General features: G+C 34.6%; 1 protein-coding gene across 3 annotated transcripts in view; it reads left to right on the top strand.

Moving 5' to 3' along the window:
* ELP4 (elongator acetyltransferase complex subunit 4) overlaps positions 1-23,594 on the top strand; it is a 256,406-nt gene that overhangs the window by 104,221 nt on the left and 128,591 nt on the right. For all 3 annotated transcript variants that reach the window (XM_067532071.1, XM_067532073.1, XM_067532072.1), the window contains exons 8-9: positions 17,406-17,514; positions 20,296-20,402. In XM_067532071.1, the coding sequence (XP_067388172.1) occupies positions 17,406-17,514; positions 20,296-20,402 (216 nt within the window). The remainder of the gene's footprint in view (positions 1-17,405; positions 17,515-20,295; positions 20,403-23,594) is intronic.

Raw genomic sequence — 23,594 nt, 5'->3', positions numbered from 1 at the left:
ACTTTTTCCTTCATCCCTCTATGTTCATATACATGAATGCCACCTTCCCCACCACATTCACCAGCACATTTTCACCCTTGCCTTCCCTGTCACCCTTATGCCATATTTACGTACTTTTTACAGTGCTCTTTTCTGCATCCTGACAGCATTTGGTGCCACACTCTTCCTTAAGGGAAGTTTGGCTTCATTCTCATTGGGAAGATTGGAGGCAAATGACCATCTTTGCTAATGGCAACCTAAACTTCTTCCTGCACAGGGTGTAGAGAAATAGCAGCCGTCTTAACTGTGGACAGCCTGTGGCCTCAGTCCCACTGAAAATAATGGGATAGTATAGGCATTTTAAAACTTTCTTTTGTTTTGACCTTGTGGTTATGCAGGTGTGAGCATGTATGGGTGTGTACAGACATGCTTCGGCTAGTGCCTGAGACCCCTTCACAAAACTCCACTGCATGCCTACTGCAAGGGAAGGATTTGCTTGCCATTCACCTGACAACCTCAGCCTGTGGTTATATCTGCTCTTCCACCATAGTCTGTCAGTAGAGTTGAGTTCTCCCTAGCCAACGTAAGAGATGGTAAGGGAATGGATCCATGTGTCTCTGCTGTTTCTCCTGTCATTCACAGCTCCCTCAGAATTGATGCAGGTCTTTTTTCTGGTCTTCCTCTTCTCTAAAGTGAACATCAGGACTGGCATGTGAGCAGTTCTGACTGGTAACTCCTTAGCCAGTTCTTGCAATTAGCACTGATGGTCAGAAGCAGTCTTTGCAGAAGACTTTGGGACCTTTATCCCAAGTGTTCTGGAGTTTCCGCCTAAGAAGTAAAATGAGGTGAAGAAATGTAGGAGTTGAAAATAGCGAGGAGGAGTGGCAGAAGAGAAAGAGGGCCTTATGATGCAAAGGTTGGCATTTCATAGCAGACCATATTAGGAAAAAGGGAGTGCACAGAGAAATTTGGAATCTGATGTGAGGGTGAGACATGAAGAGGTGCAGAGAAAGAACTATGAAATGCTGGTGGATGAGTGGGACATGGATCAAGACTAGATTGAGGACCTGGCCTGGAAAGTGAAGAAGAGAAGTGGCAGAAATGAGTTATATAATGTAAATTAGGCCAGAAAGCTGGCATTTGGATTCAGGGCAGGAATTGTTAAATCTTAATTGCATGAAATTGTCTATATTCTCTGAAGCTAGGGGTGTGAGGGAAGAGTTTACTTGGAAGGGTTTGTTTGGGGGAATCAGAAAAGTGTACCTGAGAGAATTTTTTGGCACAAATTGACTAGAAATGTAAGAGATGTCTTTGGAGCAGGTTTACAAAACCCAGGATCAACTCCTTCTCCCCTCTGCCCCACCCGCAAGTTGGGATCGTCATACGGCATAGGATTTCATGTTTTTCAATTAATCTGGCCACTATATGTATGGGGGAGGGAGTTGATCCTAGGGCACCTTCCCTCGGTCAGCACACTGTCAGTTTAGCTAGCTGAGGTTAACCAGTGGCTCCTTCGGTTTATCAGAGTATATTCACAAATATACTAAAGCTGGAACAAAACACTGTTTTTTCTAAATTTGAAAAGGATAACAGGACTGGTCAGTGTTGTATGTCATGCTGGGTGCTGATCACCCTCAAGCCTATGGACTTGCAGGATCAGGATTTTAGGCATTTATATTTTTCTTCTTTACGTTTACATTCAATGGAGTAAATTCTGCCTTCATTTACACCCATGCAAGCACACTGTAGGCAGAATTTTGCTCCAATATATTTACTTTTTTACTGTACCTGTCCTTTCTAGAGGATTATGTCAATAAAGCAGCCAATCAGCTTTCTATATTTAGTTCTTAATATTTGGTCAGGCTTGTACAGTTATGATTAGCTGCTCTCATATTTTTGCTTACTTCCTATGTTTAATTTTATTGTAGGCAAGCAACACATAGTTAAGGAAATTGTAAAGAGAAGGAAAATGGTGAGGTTGGTTCAGAACTGATGTTAAAATGTGACTTTTCAAACTAACATTGCAAAGGGCAATTAAAAAGTTTGGATTTGATAGATTGTGTGTGCATTTTAGATAAACTTACTTGTTAGGACTAGTGATGGATTCTGTTATGCAATTCCATTATACATAAAATCCACCTGCATAATTGAATTATGTAGATATGATTGAAATAAAATCTCATATACATTACTATCCTATAACTTCGCTGTCCAATTTAACATATCTACTCCACGATAAAAGCTCAACTATTCTGGGTGGATAAACAAATTTTAGAGTCTTTGTTTTGCAGTATCTGCTCCAATAAATTGCATTGAACAGTTGTGAAAATGGTTATACTTCATGTATCCTCTTTTAAGCACTATAGTGAACTGCTATTAGGAGGAGTGAAGCTGCTGAAGATTCCCTATATGATATCCCACATTACTCAGTTCCCAGAGCCCTGCTGTGTAGTTGTTCCACTCTCCAAGAAGCCTGTTAAAGAGCCTCTGAGAGCATGTGTACAGCCCTCCATGTTAATAGTTAATTGGTGAGGATGGCAAGATGAGAGGACAGCCGAACATGTGGTCTCTCAGGCTCAAGCAGTAGGCAGACCTTTAGTTATAATAACAGCAGCTGTTCACATTCTCACAACTTGACTACTCGCAGTGCTGTTGCTGGTGTTCCTTAGTGGGTTAAAAAAGTAAAGTAAAATGGTGGGTTTTTTTAAGAAACAAAAATGAAAACATTTTTTCTTCAAGTATATTTCTATATGCGAATTAAATTTGATAATACCAAGAATATAGAATTATGTTTATCTTTTTTTTCGTCAAATCTAAATGTCAAAACACTGATGGTATATATAATGTACACCATTTTTCATAAGGTGTGTTAAATTCCACAGAATTATTCACTTTACAGCTATTCCATTTCTATCAGATTTTGACTAAATTATCTGTCTGCTAAATAGTTCAATAGGTGATTCTGAAAGGGAAATTGCATTTAAATAATTTCTATGGGAGTACATTTTAAATGATATTAATAAGTTTCAAGCTATAATAGAATCTTATTTCTGTTTCCATACTGTAACCATAACAAAAATAATCTTCCATAGATTGGTTTTAAATTTTTAACAAAATTCTTCTTAGAAACATAGGAATTTTAATATAAGATCACACTAGTGGTCTATCTATTCCAAGTATCCTGTCTCAGATGATGGCCTATATCAGGGCTTCAAAGGAAGGTATCAACTATAGGTTTTGTTACAATTTATTCAATTACCTTTCATTGGGGAAAGGTCCTCCCTTCCCCATCCTACCAGTTAGTGATTAGTTCAAACCTTAAAGCGTAATGTTTCTGTTGCTTATATTTAAAAAATAATTCTACCTAATGTAACTGGAAGTTTTTATTCATATAAATGTTTAGGTTTTTTTAATCTAAGTGCTTGGCCTCAATAATATACTATTGGCAATGAGTTCCACAAGTGAATTGTGTTTGGTGTATTTGTTGCCTTTCCATTTCACTGAACATCCCCTTGTCCTTGTATTGAGATGGTGAGTAGGACCATTCAATTTACTGTATCTGTATTCTATCCATTATTTTGCGTGCCTCCTTCAAGTTGCCTCCTATTAATCTACTTCTTAAATCGTCCCAGTCTTTTTCAGTTGCTCTTCATGCCTTTTGATTTATATAGCTTCCATGATTATCCAATTCTTTACATGTTCTTACATCTTTTTTTGGCTCTTTTGACCACCGCTGCACAGTGAACAGTGGTTTTCATTGAACTATCCACAATAATGCCCAGTTCTTTTTCTTCATTGGCTTAGAACCCAGTGATGTATATGAATAGTTCAGGCTACTTCTTCAATACCTTGTATTTATCAACTTTGAATTTCATCCGCCATAGTATCATGCTCATTCACCTAGCTCCTTCTGAAGTTTCTCACAGTCTTCTGTAGTCCTAACTAACCAAAAGGCTGTCTCTTGATGGCAGAGTCACTAAAAGCTCCAAGCTTTTCGTGGCATGTGCAACATGTTTTTAGAAGAATCCGAATTTTTGCAGATTTTTTTTCAGAATTACTTGATAAAATTATAATCCACCATAGAACATAGTCATCTTTAATAGTGTTTACAATTGCAGCGATTTCTAGTGGCAAACTGTGTACTTGAGAAAAAGGACAGCTCTCACTTCATATTTCTTGACTGAACAATGTAGGGATACATTATGCTGGCAGAGGAATTTCAGAAATGACACTAAAATTTTACCCACTTATAAATTTTATTCGCATGATGTGTGACAAGTTTTACTTGATTGATATTTTGTGATGATTGAAAGCACTCTTATCTGAAACAGTATGTCAGGTAATAAATATTGAGATGCTTATGAATTGTGATTTATATAGTTGATGGAAGGTTACTTTTCAAGTCTTTCCATCACTGCTTGAAAATGCACTGTGCCTGTGAAATGCAGTTGTAAATTTAAGAAGGCAGAAGTTCAATTTTTAAAATTACTGATAATCAAGTGGACTATTTTTCAAGCTTTCCAAATTTGAGAAATGATATAAAAATGAGTGAAGTATTTTATTACGTTGTATTTTGATAATTTGTTCATTGTAGAATACAATCATAGCAAAAGTTTTTATGCAATAGCATATGATACAAAGAGCTCTGGTGCTGCAGTGGTGGGCACTGTTGGAAACCCTAAAGGGTCAAGTAGTTAGATGGAAACTAAAAGTCTGCCTTGTTAGTTTTTTTCAAAAGTTACTAGAAATTGTGTAATTAGTATCTCGTCATATTTCGTTGCAAATCCAGTTTTTCCCAAAAATATTAGTTACAATAGCTTTGTATAGATTTGTAGCAAGTTCCATATCAGTCAGGTGTACAAGCAAACTTTTGAATATATGATGATCAGATAAATTATGATGATATCAAATTGTTCCTTGAGAGAATCTCAGTTCTTTCATTACAGATGTCCCTTCTTTTAAACATGAAACTACCTCATTGGAAAGAACTGCCACCAACCCTATTAGTCAGGATGTACCAGGGGAAATTAATTGACTAATGAAAAGTCAGTATGAATAAGGCTTGTTATAGTTCTCCTCTTGAGAGAGTGTGAGGTTCTGTTTAGTGTGTTATTTTCTTTATTTCATCTACTATGTTTTAAAAATTAATCTCCTACAATATTAATGTCCTGGTGCTATGAATTCACTGAAGTGAATACATGTTACAGTATGTTTTAATGTAGAAAAAATTCAGAAACAAACCTTTTCACATCCATAGGCTTTTGTGTTCACACTGAGTATTTTAGCAACTAAACTCCTATAAATCAAGCAATTGAATGCTTTAAAACCTGCTGTTGCTACTAACACTACTCATATAGGATTATGAGATGTGAACTGATCTAGTTTGATAATTTCTCTTTGTGAAATCTTTATTCTTAAAACAAGAGCTAAGAATGATTCCATGTTGTAGAACTAACATATTTTGTGATTTCACTATTATAAAATGTGGAATAACATTTCAGATGTACATGAAGATGTGGCCATTATGGAGAAATTTGTGCCAAGACCATTTGTCATACCACTTTTATACCTCATCTTAACAACCTTTTAATGTTCTTCAAAATGGAAAGTATGAGGATGAGAATTGTAAGCTTGTTAAATTGTATTGTGTTGCTTTAATATTACAGACACAATCGTGTGTGTAGGAAGTGTTCTAAAGTAACAGTCATACAGAGAAGTGTAAATGGATCATGGATTTATGATGCAGATAAGCCAGGTTGATAATCATCCTTGTTCTAAACATTTTCAGATACACAGATATTCTTGTGGACACTTTTTTCTACACGTACAAGAGCTTATTAAAAATTAAGGTCAAATAGATGGCTTGAAGGAATATACAATTTAAAATTAAATTGTGTTGCAGTACATAGTTTTGTTTTCAAATAATATTTGTCACATTCACGTGTTAAGTAGCAGAAAAAACTGAAGCATTTTGTACCTTCATACGATCCGTATAAAGTGGCTACCAGAATATATACCGGTTCTTCCATTTTTGATTTGATGCCAGTTGCCTATTTGGATAATAAATACCATCTACACTTGACTTAATTTTGCTTTTTTCATAACTATATATTTATTGCAGCTTAAATGTCTCATATATATTATGACCAAAGACTGTCTCACAACATATTGAAATAAGCGTATGCATATACAGTATACTATATTGCTTACGTCTTGTTTCAAACTTTTTTCCCTTCAGAAGTATGTTTGTACTTGTTTATGCCAAAAGATAATCTGACGCTTCACCACCACAATTACCACCATTGTCTGTATGCAATGTGTATGCACCTTTGTATATAGAAAGTGGGGAAGATTGGTTTTCTTTTTTAAAAAAAAAAAAGGTAAATCATAAAAATAAAATTAACAATTAAATACAACATAGCAACATTTTACTTTATATGTATCCATCTACTCTGAAAATAATTTTTAAAGATTGAACAGCTTTTAAAAAAAATTGAAACAAGATTTAGTCCTAAAGTTTTCAAATGCAACAACATAGATCTAAATAGTTAAATGTCCCATCACAGTATGGAGATAGTCATCTGTTCCAGCATATGGAATCTTTTGGCTGCTGGACTAAGTAGTTAATATAAAGCCCAGTGTCCAGGCGTGGACACAACTGTTATGAAGCAGAAGGGAGGGGGCTTATGTGGTGAGCCCATTTGGACCATGATAAGCAAAAATGAGGAAAGGAAACTTAAAATTCAGGATGTATTTATCTGTTTTTAGCAAACAATTCTGTAAGATACTGTTTATATTTTTCTGAAGTGATGTTAGTTTTTTACATAAATAGTATGATAGGCTCTTGTAATAAGGCCATGTAAATGTTGTTTTAAATCTTTTGTGTGTGTGTTGCCTGTCAGTATAAATGATGACAATTTGTGTTAACCTGCTTTCTATTTAAATTGTTGTACATGTATTTTCTGTGAAGAATGGCCTTCTAAAATGTGCAGTATTTTGTTACAGTGACATATTCTATATGAACTGTTGATGTTATTTTAAAAGCTGAAGTTTCTAGATCAGCTCTCAACTTACATCTTTGTGTTTTAGACCTGCTCTATTAATTACGTTATAACTGTAATATAAAGGAATGCTACATCTTTAATGATGTTTTTGTGCCCTATGTAGTTAAGCATTAATGCTAGGGAAAAAAAATTAAATTAGCCTTGTAACCTCTTTCTCTTCCAGGCTGATGATGGAAAATAAAAGCTCTTAGCCACAAAATGTAACACTTAGAATTAATATTTAATTAGACTGGCAAATTGTACACTGTGGCTGAAAGCTTCCAAAGAGTTGTTAGTGCCACAATTGACCTACAAGTTTAATAATAACTCACTTCTAGAAGCAAGTGCCGGTTCAGCATAGTCGAACCACTGTAAGAAAGTCCTGTGAGATTAAAATCAGCAAACCAAATGGCAGGTGAGGATTCCTGTGATGGAGCCTTCTGGAAAGCTGGGAGCTGGAGTAGCTTTTCAGCCAGGATTCAGATGAGAACAGTGGGTGAAAAAGCTGATTCCTCCTGTTCTGGGAGCTTCTGGTTGTAGGCCAGATTTCTGGAACAGATTTTTACTAAAATGTTCTTACTGCAACTATTAAAATACATCGCAAATCAAGTAAGAAATACATTATCTGTATATTTTAGGAAAATTTAGTGTAAACAGCTCTAAAAACTGCCTGTTCATTGATGTGTAATGTACATGAGCTCTGATATTAAATGATCAGATATGTTAGTGCTAGAACTATGCTGTTTTGGTGAGAAATTCAATTTTGTATATCTATGTGGTAGACTGTTTCTTTTTATGTTATCTCATTTATATTATCTCATCTATATAATGATGAGCAAGCACAGAAGACCTATACAATCATAGTATTATGAAGTGTGCAAATTAAACATGAAATGCACAGAGCTTTTTTAAAAACAGGATCATTATTTTTATAAAGGTAAATAGAATATTATCTTCTGATCTGAGTACAATTAAAATATAACTTCAGTGATGATAATTGAGCCCTAATGTTATAACAAATTATTCTAGTAAAATAGGGCACCATGAGTTCAAAAATGTGCAAACGCACAGCAACAGACTGAGGAAGGAACATTGTGCATTATTTATTGGCTATATCCTAAATAATTAAAGAAAAGCTAGTCATTAGTTAAAAATTAAAGCAGGCGAGGGCCTTGCCAGCAGAGGGAGCAATCATGTCGTCATCAGATTCCCATAATTTTCTCACCTACCTTCAGCTTTTTTCCCCAGCAGTCTCCCATCTGGACCTAGTTTTCCCAGCCTGCTCCTGACGATAGCCTATAATTTTATACTCAATAACAGATTAGTGCAAAATTATTTTAAACATCAGTATTTTTAACCTGCACTTGATTACAAAATCAGTTCCATGCTCTGTTTGATATTTGTGTAGTAGTAATTATTTATGTAGGCAAGAACTGTGCTTTGACTATCTGTGAATTATATACATTCCACCATCTAAGCATCTGACGTGGCAGAAAATCCATCCATTTCTAAATTGATAAACATACTTCAGTGAATTTTTTCAGTCAAAATGAGAACAAAAGATGTATTTTTTTGGACATCGTTTTAATCCTGTTTCTATAATGAACCATTCTCAACAAGAATCTTAAAGATTTCCTTAAATCACACAGTTTACATGTTGTTTAGCATTTTTGTTATGATTTTCAAATACAGAATGAAAAAGCAGATTCAAAATGTGGTGGTTAGGTGAGCCTAGTTAAAATTTTGCATGCATATTTTATATCTTGCTATGAACAAGTTGTAGCATAGGATTCTTGTTTTAAAAAAATCTGTTCAAAATGATAGTGTCAGTGTTACATTTTCAAACAATTAGCAAAATATAAATAACATACAGTATTTTCCATCAGATGTCTTTCTGTAGTATAGATGAACACTTGCACCACTTAAACTTACTGTATGTTAAATATATTCAGAGACAGAGTTTAGAAGATAGCATATTTGTAGCAGGCTAAAGTTGTGTAATATGAAATTGCTAAAGTTATGCAATCATTGACTTTAGCAAAGCTCCATGCATGTGCAGGGGGCTGCTTGCACAGAGATTACTGTATATTCGTTCAGAGCCATAGTTTATAAATGGGGGGCAAAACTTTGATCCTTGAAGAGAACTAATGAGTTCTTTGCATTGTACTTAATTGGAAGTAGCATGGTCTAGGGCATAGAGGACCAGACATGGAATCAAGAAACTAAGTTCTGTTCCCAACCCTACCATTGACTGGCTCAACGGCTTTGGACAAGTCAGGTGACTTATTTCTACTTGTTTAGTTATCTGTAAAATTAGGCTTCTAGTACTAACCTGCCTTTGTAAAGCACTTTAAGATCAACAGATGAAAAGTGTTGTTTAAATAATTTTTATATGCTGCAATAATAACTTTGTCTTGTTGGGCCCCATGCCATATATATTTTCTGTACAGATCCCTGTATTTCACCAATGGCCTTTGACACGAGATAAAAATGAAAAAGATTGACTGGTTTTCCACCATTTTAATTCCAATTTGAGCTCAAGGAGTGTATATGTTTCTATGCCATGAATATGAGGCAAACCAGAAGTTCACTCTATTCTCATAGTGGTGAAGTTGTGATCAGTGGAACTGTTTTGGATAATGAGCTGGCTAACTAACCAGGATTCTCTGTTCCCAGTACCAGAGATGGGAGTTTCCCATCTTGCAGAGCTTTCATTTTAACATAGAAGAGATCAGCTAATAATACTGTGTTAATTTTATCAGTCCTGCTGAAGTAGAACCAGAATGTAAAGAAAAAAGCACACCACCTTCCCTAACCAAGTTTGGACCAGCCCTTAGGTAATTATAAAGCTATTGGGGGAAGTCAGTGCCTGTGAATTCCTGTGTCTTTTGATTGGTGACAATCTTTGAAGGATGTCTGGATATGTTACTGATAGTATCAAAGCCAGTTAATGATTCCTTGACAGAAGGCAATGTACTTGTAACTCTTAAGTATGCTCAAGAATGATCCCAGAAATTGCTATCTATTCTTAAGCTTTTCTTTTCTGCATAAGATTATTGAGACGGTGGTGATGGTAGAACTCTAACATTGATTTCCTTCTCAATATTTCCCACTGGTTTTAAGGGATAGTGATGATTAGCTGTTCCTCTTCCCCAAGTGTTTTCAGCTGCAGAATCCTGAGGTGATCGTTTTTGTTTCTTTTCTTAATCAAAATCTGTGTAAGTCTACAGTGTGAGAGACATTCTACAAGCTCAAGTGCCATCAATATACAGATGTCTCCTGGTTCTATGCCTCTTGCAAATCTGGACCTCTTCTGTAGTTCCTTTAATGGTGTAATGACTGAATGAAGAGAAACTACTAGACTTCTCATTACTCCTGAATACCCAGAGAGCAGCAGAAGCTATAAATGCCTCTGTTACCTTCAGCTGGACTTTTGACTGACCATTTTTCCTGTAATGCAAGCTTCCTGAAAGTGATGCCTGCCTTTGTCACCTCCAGAATGGACTATTACACTATATGTAGGGCTGACCCTAAAGGACCTTGAAAGTTGCAGTTGGCACAGTATGCGGAAGCTTGCCAACTGAGCAAGATTCAGGAAGGGAGAACACATCTGTTCTTACTACACTATGTGTGCTCCATGCTCTGAGATGGATGCCAGTTCAATTCTGTTTCCATTTCAAGGTCTTTATATTATATAGTTCAGGCTGTATTGGGATCTTAAGTGGAGAAAGCCCTGATAGCTCAGTGACTGCTTTTTTCCCCTCCTCTCCTTGCCACATCTACTTGCACTGTGGTGGAACTCTGTGGCTGATGGAGCCATGATCTGAGGTTTTTTTTGGTGCAAGGTCTATGATTATGGAACTCCCACTAGAGATAAGGCTAAGTCCTAAATTTCACCACCTTTTAAAGCAAGTTGTAAAACTGAGCTGCTTATGTGGATGTTTTCCAAAATAACTCAGCCAGACATGCCTGACACACATCTCCTGGAAATTAACCACATCTACTCACTATAAGAAAGCTGTGGAGGTCTTCCTTGTAGAAGATAACTGATAATGTTGTAGGGTTTTAAGACTCTATAATGTTGCATGTTATAACAATAATAATGAGGCCCTGACAATTCATATTCACCAAAGATCCCATGACACTTCCAGAACGAGTCCAGTGTTTAATTCTGTTCTCCTAGTTAATTTTTTACTTGAAATATATCCAGTATTTTCAGTTCTATACTATGATCTCCAAATATGATCTTAATCTGTTAGTGCTAATATGCATAGTTAGAATGAATGTGCACTATTAAATTCACTTTTGTGTCCTATCAAAGGTGGCTGCACTTCAATGGTAAGTGAAAATATAGTTCCTTGTCTACCGTACATGGATGTTGAAGGTTAATGAATAAATATTTGTAAAACACATTGCCTTACAAATTAAATATATTATATACATGTAAGGTATTAATATTAATAACATCATTATTAAAAGAAGTTCTAACAGAGTAACACAAAAACAAAATTCATAATTAATACTACTCTTATGCCTTGGTCAAATGATACCTATTGTGCTTAGGTGTTCGAGTTTTCACTGTGGATATTCTTGGTTTTCTTCTGTTGGGCACATGAAATCATTTGAAAGTACTATTAATAGTATGACTATAAAGCAGGATAAACTGGACATGGGTGCCAACAGAAATGTCTAGGGGAACACATGAACAAAAAGTAAGGCCTTTGCAATCAGATGCCTGTGAGTTAGTAGCCCCTTATATCTGCTCATAGTCCTACTGAAAGCAATGTAGGGCACTTCACAGGATGGGGGTCTGCCCATGGTATCAAATTGCTGGGTTAGGACCTGAACAATCTAGATTTATTTCAGAAGGCCACACAGATTTGTGGAAATCCCCTCAAATATATTTTTCAGGGCTTCTGCCACTTACCATAGATTTCACATTTCATCCAGCTGTGTAGAGTTGCTTAATCAGTTGGATAAATACACAAAAAAATCTATCGGTGGCCTGATCCTGAATTCTTTCTGCATCCAGAATGCAGAAAGAGGTTAGCAGGAATTTTGGGTTTGCAAGGAATGCAAGAAATGCTAGTTCAGCTTTAAAACAGACTAAATGCATCATTTATACTTGTTACGATTCTTAATTATAGTTAATATACTTTTTTAAAACAAAGCACTTTAAAAATTTCTCTTATTTCATGGATTTATAAATGGTAAAACCAATTGTCTCTTTATAAAATTAGTACAAAAACCTAATCTCCAATAATTTTTGGAAAATAGCCTGGTGATAGCTCATGGAGGGAACTTTTTAAAGCATTCTTTAATTTTTATTGATGATCTAAATTGTATGGGTAATTTTATGATTTCAGTAGCCATAATTAATGACAAATGGAGATCAATAATTTAGTTGTTTCTTAAGTATTAATAATTTATCCTTTTGATTCAGCTATACTTTGGGGAATAAGCAGTAATGACAAATGGCAAGTGCTAGTATATTGTGCAGGTATTACTATATTACTGCCCACATAACCTTTCAGAAAATGTCAAGACTTATTTTTTCTAAGGATTACATAGTGCATGTTTTTCTTACTACTCTAAGTTAGGTTACAACTGCTTGTTCACTAGTTAATTCAGCTCCATGATATAGAATGTAAGACACAAGAAACAAACAAATGATTGTAATAGTCTACTTTTGATCCTGTGCTAAAAACTTGGGGAAAGTATGTCTAAATCTGCTTTAAGTTCAAAAGCCAAATACTAAATCATTTTTGCCTAATCTATCTTCTTATTTATTTCTGTCCCCACTTATATCCTTTTCTGTAAAGTGTCAGGATTTTAATGAGTCATCTGTTGGTGATAGCAGAAATCCATACAACTACTATTTACTGCTGTGGAGACATACAATGACTTGTGCATTCGTTATTAAATAATGTCTGTTAGGCTACAAACTTTTATGGGACTGTCCCTAGTCTGTGGGTAACTAGTATTCCTTTGCTTATTACACTGAAATTTACCAGCTAAACACCATGAACAAAAGCAGCTAAAATGTAAATTTTGAATGATTGAAAGTTTCATATTTGTATCTAGGGCTATGCTGCTATGCTGCATACCCAACTGTGTGTTAATTCATTGTTTAAACAGTTTTGTACATCCATTGCTCATTATTCTCTTTCTTTAATTAACTTTTGTAGGTAATGTTCTACTTTTTTTAATTTGGTTTTGATTCTATATGTACACCGTATACCGTGATTTTAAAGAAACGTAATGTTGGGGTAACTGCAATGTCTTTCAGCAGGGTAAATAAAGTCCCTCTCACAAAAGGACACTTCTTTGTTTGGAAAGAGACATAGTATTGCAGTCCTTAGTTTCAAATGGAGCATATAATTCATTGTCAAAAATTATGTTCATGCAAAGGTCATAATGAAAATTTAAGCTTCTGAACACCTTGAATTTTGCAAATTTAAAATGGTCACAACACAATTTAAAATGGTCCACAAAAACATGGACTTCATGACACATCTGTAATGAGAATTCCTAATGTTCCTGTTTAAATGTATAACTTTATGTATAAATCCAGTGTGGAAAAGGCTGATGTTACTTTCAGAAGCTTAATGTTTGAGTTCTTTGACCTAGGCTCACTCAATTCAACACAAAGAATGAGAATTTAAAATAATGCATTACATTCAATTTTATTGACTTTGAATTTCTTTTAAAATGGGAAAGTACAAAGCAAAACATAGGTTTTGTGCCATCTGGAACTGATGACTAATTTGGAATCTGGGAAATTTTTGACATCTGGAAGGAAGGTTGAGACTCATAATTAGAGGGAAACTAGAAGGATTTGGAAGCTAGATGTAGCAAAGTGGGTCAAAGTAGTTGATTTTCTCTAAGTAGTTAATCCTGATGAACCAAGATTACTTGAACTATTTTTTGGGGGTGAGGGTGTGATTCCAGAAGTCTAGCCCAATAAAAATAAATACGTTTTCTGTGAATGTGCATATTTAAACATATATGACCATATATATTTATATGACATATACCCTTATGGTCCATATATCATTTTAATTCATCCTTAATTTCTTTAAAATTATTTGTTTTTAAAAAATAAAGATACACAGGACTGAGGACTTAACATGGATGCCAAGAATGAAGAAGTATAACAAAGTTTGGAGTTGTCTGAGAAGGAAAAATACCTATAAGTTAATATTTTTTAAATTTACAATGTATTTTGTTCACACTCATATTTCAAAATGACCAAATAGATTTTCTTCAGATTTAAAACAAACAAAACCCCTCAGATTGTTGGCTTGAGATCAAGCATTAAAAATTTAAGTTGAGAAGAGAATTTCTAGCTAAAATTATTATTAGAAACTAGAGTAGAATGGAAAACCCACTCTGACATTCACTATCGGGTTGCTACCATGTTGCTATAACAATTTACATTTTGGTTGAAGCAACTAATTTAGAAAAATTGAAAAGCATCTGAGCAAGTCTGAGAACTTTTCAGGATTGTTTTTAAGCAATTTAAAACAATGCCTCTCCTAGCTGCCAGCAAACTTCTTTCTTGATTCTCTTCTCTCCTGGCTCCACTCCTAGCCATGCCACAGCTCATCTCCAGACCTGCCAAGTTTCCGCCAGAAGCTGGTGGGAGATTTGTGTAGGGTTGGAGGAAGATTTGGAGCTCTGTTAAATTTTCAAGCCCAGATGGCAATGTGATTTGTGTGTTTTATGTCAGCATGCCATACATCACAACTATCTGTGTACTGACATAAGCATTGATTGAACATTAATATACTGAACTTTGCAAACTGGAAAATACATGATATAAACAGATCTTTGTCAACAATGCCACAGAAAGAAATATTTTTGTGTTACAAGTATATACAAAAGTTCTATGTATAAAATGTATTTATCCCAAAACCTGAAGAATGCTTCAGCACATTTTAAAACAAAGCCAACTTGGAAATAAAAGCCCCACTCCAGGAAAGCAAACCTATTCAAGACAGCACTCCAGCATGAATTTAAAGCCAGTTGGGAAATAAGTATCACATTAAAGTTAAATATGCTTAAGTGCTATCCTAAGTAAGTATGGACTTAAACATGTACTTAAATGCTTCCCTGAATCAGGACTAAAACGAGCAGGTGGTATTCTTATAATTTCCATTTCTTTGCATGTTGTGGTTGTCTTGCTGATGCCTGACTGTTTTCTGTACCTAAAGTAGCTTACCACACCATTTGTAACAAAATTAGTATGTAATGGTCTTTGATAACTATGTTTTTAGGTTAATAGTATGATTACAAATTCATTTCTTGCTTTACTATTCATTTAGTTTCTATTTTTTAATATCTATGTAGTGTTTTTGTGCAGCTTGTGAATATAATAAAAAATATTCATAGCCTGCCGAGGAACCTGGATATGACAAAATTCTAGAATTTCAAGTCTCTGGATGCTCAGTGCTCACTGGTCACTTCACTTTTACAATTGCCTTTGCTAATTACCCTGTAGATTTGCACTAGCAAGAGCCTCTGAAATATAAAGTAGCGTACAGCATTATTGCTGGCCAGATAGTAAGTGGAGTGGGAAAACGCTTACAGTTCAGCTTTAATTTTGCAGAAGTATATATTATTGGAGTGTTGTGTAATAATGGTGTGAGTTAGACATGCAGTCAATCTTTGTTATCTTAGTCCAAACGATCACTTATAATTTCCTTTCTAACCAGTAAGACACAGTACAACAGCAAGTAACTCTTCACCATGAAATGACTTTGGAGCTTTCTGGCTCCATGTGAAAACAAGCTATGTTGGCCCCTATACAAGTAATGGCTTTGAAAGGCCATCAATCCACAGGATTGAATTACATCAAGTACATCAGGAAGGGCGTTGTGGGATTGGTGAGTTTAGTCCTGTTGACCTGAGCAGATTGGCTTGAATGGAGCAGGAGCAGGTAATTGCGGGGGATGATGTAAAAGTGGCTTTCAAACTCTTCCCTACCAGCATTAAGAAGAAACATTCATCTTCCCCATGTGTTTTGCAGGTGTTTCAATAGTCAAGCAGTAGGCTAGTGTGTTGGTAAATATGGTATCATGAGGGATATTTGGTATTGTATTTTATATTTTTTAAATTAAAAAATTCAAATGTAATGTGCTTTCTGTGACTGTATCAATGTATTTAGGTCTACTTTTGTTCAAATATTGGGTGCAAACTATTGTTTTCATTTGGGAATTTTCTGATATATCATATAAAATCTTTGTATAGCTGGTAGTCTCCTATGACGGTGACATTTATGATGGCCCTTTCTCCCTACTTGTGGGGCACATGATTAAGAAAGAGAATAAGGATATGAAAAAGGCTTTAGAATCAATACAAAGTGGTAACCTGGGGATAATGGCCTAATTCTTCCTGACTGGAATGGGTATTTGGCGGTAACTGTTTGGGCCTGCTACTTTCTGAAAATATGGTGGGTATGATATATACAGAGAGCTCTCAAAGACAGAATATAAAAACTCTAGGGACTGCTTTAAAATGAGCACATTGATTAAGTTGCAGCATTCTGCTTTTCACCATAATTTTATCATATTTTACAGTGGTAAAAATAATCTCTTAAGTACATTTTGTCCTTCAGTTGACTATGAAGGTCTCCATTCTGGTAACCAATTTGCCTATTTCTCAATGTTGTAAAATTCAGTGTTTTATTTATGTGCAAACAGAGTAGTTGATTTTAGGTTACATGTTACAATACACCCTCAGATATCAGAGAGGAGATTCAAGCCCAACATACCACTACTAAACTGAAAATATTGGAAAAAATACAGTATCATATTTCCATTTCTTGATTTATATTTTCCACAGTGTACTTTCCAATTCTGAAGAAAAGCAAAAATGACTGGAAAAAATATTGTGCTTTTTATTAATTCTATCCTTTCTCTTTCTATACTATTCTAAATATGTAATCGGGTAATGCATTTTGGAAAAATATTGTAGTGTATCTATCATTTTAATACATATATACAATTAATGAGGTTTTCAAAGACACAAATGATAGTTGGACATCTAACTTCCATTGAAAGTCAATGAAAGTTAGCTACCTAACTGCTATGTATCCCTTTGAAAATCTTTCTCAATATAAATAAATGCATTAATCATAATGAAGATTTAGAAAGAATATAGAATTTACTTCTGAGTCCGCTCTCTCTCCATATCATCCTAGTGGGGGCATGTTTTCCCTAAAATGCAGATTGCTAGAAGCTTTTTTAGTTTCTGGTTATTTCTATGTATTGATGACCTATTTTCTCTTCAGTTTGTCATTAGAAGACAAAGACTTACTCTCAGAACATTAATTACCTTTTTCATCACAGAGGATGTGTATTTTGTTTCCATGTTTTACAGAATAAAGCAATTATAGAACGTGTAACAAACTTGTCAGATACGGTAGTTGGTCTTGAATCATTTATCGGCTCTGAGAGAGAAACCAATCCATTATACAAGGATTACCACGGTAAGTTCCATCTTTAGCAATGCAAAAAGTCTGCATGGAGTGCTTCTAGGGCACTTAGCAGCTTATTCTCCTATTGGAGTATCTACTATAAAGTAGCATTTGATTTCATTTTGGAATATACCTCTTAAATGTTACCCCTTGCTAACCAATTTTGATTTAGGCAGTTTTTCAGTAAAGTGCATTAAGACTGCAAAGGAAACATGGCAACTCCTTGCATGTTGTCAAGCCATATTACTGAGGCATGACTCAATCAGATGTACATCTCAACAGGCAGGCTTTAGGGAATTCACATGCAGGAGAGGCTTGGCAATCATCTGACCAGTGAGCTGAACTTGTCATGAAATCAATAGTTCTGATCTGCCAAGTTTTAAATAGAGAACGTCAAAAAACATATAATATATTTAAGCGAATGAACTGCTAAATGATGCAGTATGCAAAACTTTGTCTAAAGATTATTATTTACTGTTTACTGCTTTTAATGATGACAGTTATTCCTTCAGAGGTATTGCGTGGAAATTTGTGAAGTTAAAAACAAATATGAAACTATATTTTTTGTACAGAAACTTATTATTCCACACAGTCTTTCTAATGACTTACTTTCAAAATGTATAACAGTGTTTAATCATTGGGTTCAATTAGCAAAGATTTTATAAAAGTTTTTGCAGCAGAACTATTTAAATTCTGAAAGATTAGAAGATATGCATAGCTCAAGCAGTGAATAACAAACAGTTTTAGCTAATCCAGAGTGGCGCTCTGAGTGCGCATAAATTACCGCTATTATTATTGTGATACTACTGTAGTTCCATGGAAACCTCTAGTCTAAAGACTGAACTGCTTATTTGAAGCCTGCTGTAAGCATGTGAGAATGTGGCAATGTTTTTCCATATTAGAGCACAGAAAATGAAGCAGAAATAGTATTGAAGAACACGTTATACTACTGTATGGTTCAGGCTATAGTTTCAGATCAAACCTTTTTTTAAAAAAAGAAGAAAAGAAAATATTTGTACATTTGAGTATCAAAAAAGAGTGGCCAAAAAAAAATAGCTATGAACAAAAGGTACTGAAAAAATAATTTGCCTGTTGTATAAGCCCTATGTGGTATTTTTGCATTCTAATACAGTTCTGTTAATTTAATATTCTAGAGCTTCTCTTAATAGTGAAGGAGGTCTTTAAGACGATATATGCCTTTCCTGGCTTGTATTTCTTTAAGAACTCATTTTAAATACATTTGGGTTTTTTTGTCCTAATAAATAATTCTAAGCATAAAAGCTTCATTGGTTTTTATTTTCTTATAAGTACTCTTTATCTAACACTCTAAAAATTGGTCGATTATGCAGGGTGGAAATTTTTCAAATGGTTTGGGGATGTGGTTTCTTTTCCTGAAAATTTCTTTTCTAAAATTTCTAAAGGATGCATTATTCACTGTAGATAATAGGAAGTTCTGCCTATAGACAAGCAAAGTTCAATAGACTGTTTTGATGACATTGCTGCTTTTGTGAATAAATCCTAAATTTATCATTTTGTTTTAAAGCCTACAGTTTTACATTAAATTTGTGAAAAGTCAGTAAAGTAAAGCTTGAAGATGGTGCAGATATCCCTTTTTTAAACTTGTGTAATGATATCTTACATCTCTCTTTGAGGTGGAGCTGCTCCATCTGAACACTATGGTCAAACATTTTGAACCGTGTAAATAATTCTTAGAATTCAGTGAATCGGAAAAAGGACTTTTTATTATTTTCATAACATTTTCCCAAAGGATTTAGAAGACTTTTTTTAATAGGATAGTATTTGTAAAACTCTATTTAAAAGTTTATGAAACTTTTCTTCTTTATCTTCTGTAAACAAAATTAAAAAATGAAAAATACTCCACACTGATCTTAATTTGTTTTCTCGTCATTTTCAAGTGAGATACATTAATTTAGAAGAGCTAATATTGAATTTGCCTCTGCAATGTTTTTTCATGTAGGCACCTTGAATTTATGAATATCAAATGTAGGCCAGTAATTGAGAGTCTTGTAGAATATTCCTAGTTTTCAACTGTAGAAAATCACCCCTAGGTTTTTCAGACATTGTATTAGGCTGCACAAAAACCATCCAGCGTCCTTGTCAGAAAAAATCAGCTTGAGTTTCAACTGACGGAATGCAGAGCTTGCAGTGTACCTAGTATTGTTATAAAAAATCAGAACAGCTATATTAAAGTCTTGCATGTAGAAAATTCATTTGTGGTGGGCTGATGTAGGGGTTAAAATTTATCAGTGTGTGCTCAAAAAGTTGTTTAGCACAACAGTTTTTAAAGTCATTATCAAGGTGCAAAATGAAATACTTTTTCAATAGAGCTTCACTGGTTATCAGTAACCCATAAGCCTTGTTTTGCTGGCTGCTTACTGGTGCATTTAATAAAATAAAGATCACTCAGTGGTGCCGTGGGCAGCATGCAAGGTGATAGCCATATTTGCTTACTGTAAATACAAGAGAAAATCACACACAAACCGGCTGTAGTTTTGACAAGTATTAAGATCCCTCTTTACATCTGTACTTCAGTACCAAAGTGCAATTAGTTTTCCTCGCACAAGGATTTCTGTTTATCTTATTCTGCTTGATTACTTGAGTATAATCGCACCGTTTGCTTCATTGCTTCTGGTAGTAAGCTGCAGTTTAAAAAGGGGAGGATGAGTGTGTGTAAATATACAGAATTCTGCTGTAAGACTCTTTAATTTATGCATCTGGATGACAGCATTTTTTTACATTTTTTTTCCTCCTTTTACTTTTCCTTTCCACAAGGTTTGATTCATGTACACCAGATTCCTCGGCTTAATAGCTTGATCTGTGATGTGTCAGGCACGAAGGACCTTGCTTTTAGATTAAAAAGGAAGCTGTTCACCATTGAGGTAAGAAAAACAGTTTTGTTTCTCTATTTAAAACCCAAAAGGTGGAGCTAACTCATATCTTTTAATTTTGTGAAATACTTTACATTTTGTTACATGTTCATTTAATTGTGGCTTGTGTATTTAGAATGGTTTTATAAACTATTATTTAATATGCAGTCAAATTAAAAATAAGTCTCTTTAGCTGTACCAAATCAGATTATTCATAAACAGCTTATTTTGTTTTAAAATGTACATAGGAAGTAGGCCACAACCTTCAATAACACAGCATGACATACATATTTCCAAGGATGTCGGGAGCATGTTTAATTAAATGTTAATGACTTACTTTTACTTGTGTTAGTGAGTGGGAAAATAGCTACATGTTATTACCCCTGTTGAGGGATTTTAATGTATAATGCTGCCTAAAATTGTGTGTGGCATGAGAGATAAGTGTCCTTATCAGTATTCAGAAGCAATTTATTTGCATTACTGAAATCACCTTTAGCTCTTTTATGTCATTTTAAACACAGTATCACTTGCACTAATGTCCTTTAGTAAATTTTTTACTAAATTTAAACTTTTTTTCCTCTGACCTTTATACAGACCCTCCTGGTGGAGGGGAGTAATACAAAAGATGTATTTCATTTTAATCTTGCTAAAGAGCAAATGAACATGGGACTATTAAGCAATTAGTGGTGATGTATTTATTAACCAACTAAATGTTCAGAAAAGGGAGATGGCTTTTTGATATGATAGTCATCGGTACAGTCTAAGCATTCTTTTTAACAAAGACATAAAACAGTCAAGCAGTCCTGACAAACCATTTTGTTTAATCTCTTTTCAAATGAAAAGCTCTTAAGCAAGCCACTTGTCTTAACTGCTTGAAATCATAAAAGAGAGAATTGCCACCAATAAATTAGCATATTTTTTACTTCATCACCAAATGATGGTCAATGTAGCTTGGCACTGCTTTGGTGTTTGGGACTTCACCCTTAAGTGACCACTTTGGCCCTTATTTGACCCTCTGCCCTCTTTAGCTGGCCACTTGATAAGGTAACTTAAGGGTCCTCTTCCCCTCCCCCCTTTTTTTCTTTCTCTTCACAATTGTAAGTAGCCCTAACCTATAAATCATTGAAAGGGCCCTATCAAGTGACAAATTAAGGTACCCTCCTCCTAATTAATGGTCATCAATGTCCTTAATTATCTAATCCTATTGAAAGTAGTTAATAGTTAATCGGTCAGCCAGTTCTTCATTCAGGTCATCTCTGCATGATAGCTAGAAGTTTCTCAACTGGAGATACTCCTTTCAAAAGCCACTTAAAGCCAAATGCATGAAGGAGACTATTGCAGGGGTGGGGGTGATTTTAAAGATTATTCCTTTATAATTTTTTTTCCACTTCTCAGAAAATACAGTTATAGGAATAAAGCACTGTAATAGTTTTTTAACATATTTTCACTTTATCAAAAGACTGTTAGGCTTTTTGAATCAGTACCCAAGAGAGAGACCCTAATATTCATGCCAGGTTTTACACCAAAGCTGTAATTCTTTTCAGTAACACAAGCAAGCATGCACTGTTATTTTCTACTCTATTAAATTCATATTTACTTTATCTATGAATTGAAATATTTTGAATTTTTCTCGCCTGGATCAGAAGATGATTATTCTGTCAGCAAGATCTAAGGTTACTAGTTTCTATTGCTATAAAAACCAGATCAGGAGGCTCTGTATAAAGAATTTCATTAGCCAGAGGACAAAAGAGTTTGAATCAGGGGTGTTATGAAACCCTTGGGGGAAAAAACTTGTTGCTGTAGAGATGGGTAGATGACCCACTTGAATAATTTCAACCCTCATTGTTCAGATAGGGGCCCCTTTTGAATAATTTCAGTTCTTGATGGGGATAAACTTTCTGCAAGCCAAGCTGAGGCAACTCAGTCCTCTTTGAACAACTTAGACCATTGTCCTACTGTGATATTCCTCTACCCCTTGCACCAAACAACAATCCATACACTTCTCATCTTCCCCATATCAGAAGGACCAGGCCAAGCACCGCTTGACTGACCAGGGCAGCTTTAGAAGGCACGACACTTTGGAAAAAGAAAAAAAATGGATTTAAAAAGTAGGCTCTGATAGTATCACTCAAAACTGGGTAGTACAGTTAGAATGTAATGGTCAGCAGTCAATTCCAAATCCTTTGGCAAAAACATAAAAGTTAGCAAACAATGTGCTTTACAAGCAATATTGCAGGTTTACAAAAACAAAATAGACTTAAAGAGTAAAGGACATCTGTAGAGTCTAGTTTGGTAGAATTAGAAATGAGAACATATATTTAAATACATCACAATTTTAGACAACATGAAAGTTGCTGTGTAAAATATGTTAAACATATCTGTGAAGGCGGTGTTGAACTCTACCTGAGCATATCTTTAAAACCAGATTATAAATGCTCAGGTAGGGATGCACAACATGTGAGTTGTGACAAAATTGCTTCAAGGAAGTTTTCATCACTAGACTAGTGTTTCTCAAGTGGCAACATTTGTAATGTGTGCAGTGAATGAGGCCCCTTTATCTCCTGGTTGTCATAACAAAAAAGCTGTCCAATTCCTATTTCATCCCAGTGTCAACTTTTAATGTCCCTAATGGGTCACAGACTTGCTATTCACATCAATAAACTTAACTATCTATAGTTGTATCAATCAGTTGCATCAATAAAAAGATGTCACATTTTATTTTAATAGAATTAATTATTTTGAAGAGGATCATAACACTTTATAGTGCTTAGTACAATTAGTTTTGCTAAATTTTTCATATGTGAAATTTTAGCTAAGTTAAGTCTTTCATGAGTTTCTGGTTTTTGTAAAAATTAGATGGATTAAAAAGTATTCCATAGGAGGAGTACTTTTTTGTGTTGAAGATTGATAAATTTGTTGACTTTTTAAAATACATACTGAGTGTTCTTATGGATGTACATTTTTCATTTTTCAAATATTAGGTTAACCATTTGCAGGAAAACATAACTATATTTGATAAGAGTTACAATAGTTATACTTAGCTTTCCCAGAAAACTTTACATATTGTTTGATAGCAATATAGTATATATTTAAACATGTCAAAGTAGACCTATCTAATGTGCCATACCACTTTAAACAACACAATTTTGAAGTTAGCCTGTCTAATCCTATTTCTTCCCACTTTGGAATCTTAATTAGAAGGAG

Source organism: Emydura macquarii, unplaced genomic scaffold, assembly GCF_026122565.2.
Source record: "Emydura macquarii macquarii isolate MOO-44397 ecotype Brisbane River unplaced genomic scaffold, CSIRO-AGI_Emac_v2 contig_3240, whole genome shotgun sequence".
NCBI classification, from domain to species: domain Eukaryota; kingdom Metazoa; phylum Chordata; order Testudines; family Chelidae; genus Emydura; species Emydura macquarii.
The sequence above is the reverse complement of the archived record's forward strand: the minus strand, read 5'-3'. Positions and strand labels throughout refer to the sequence as shown.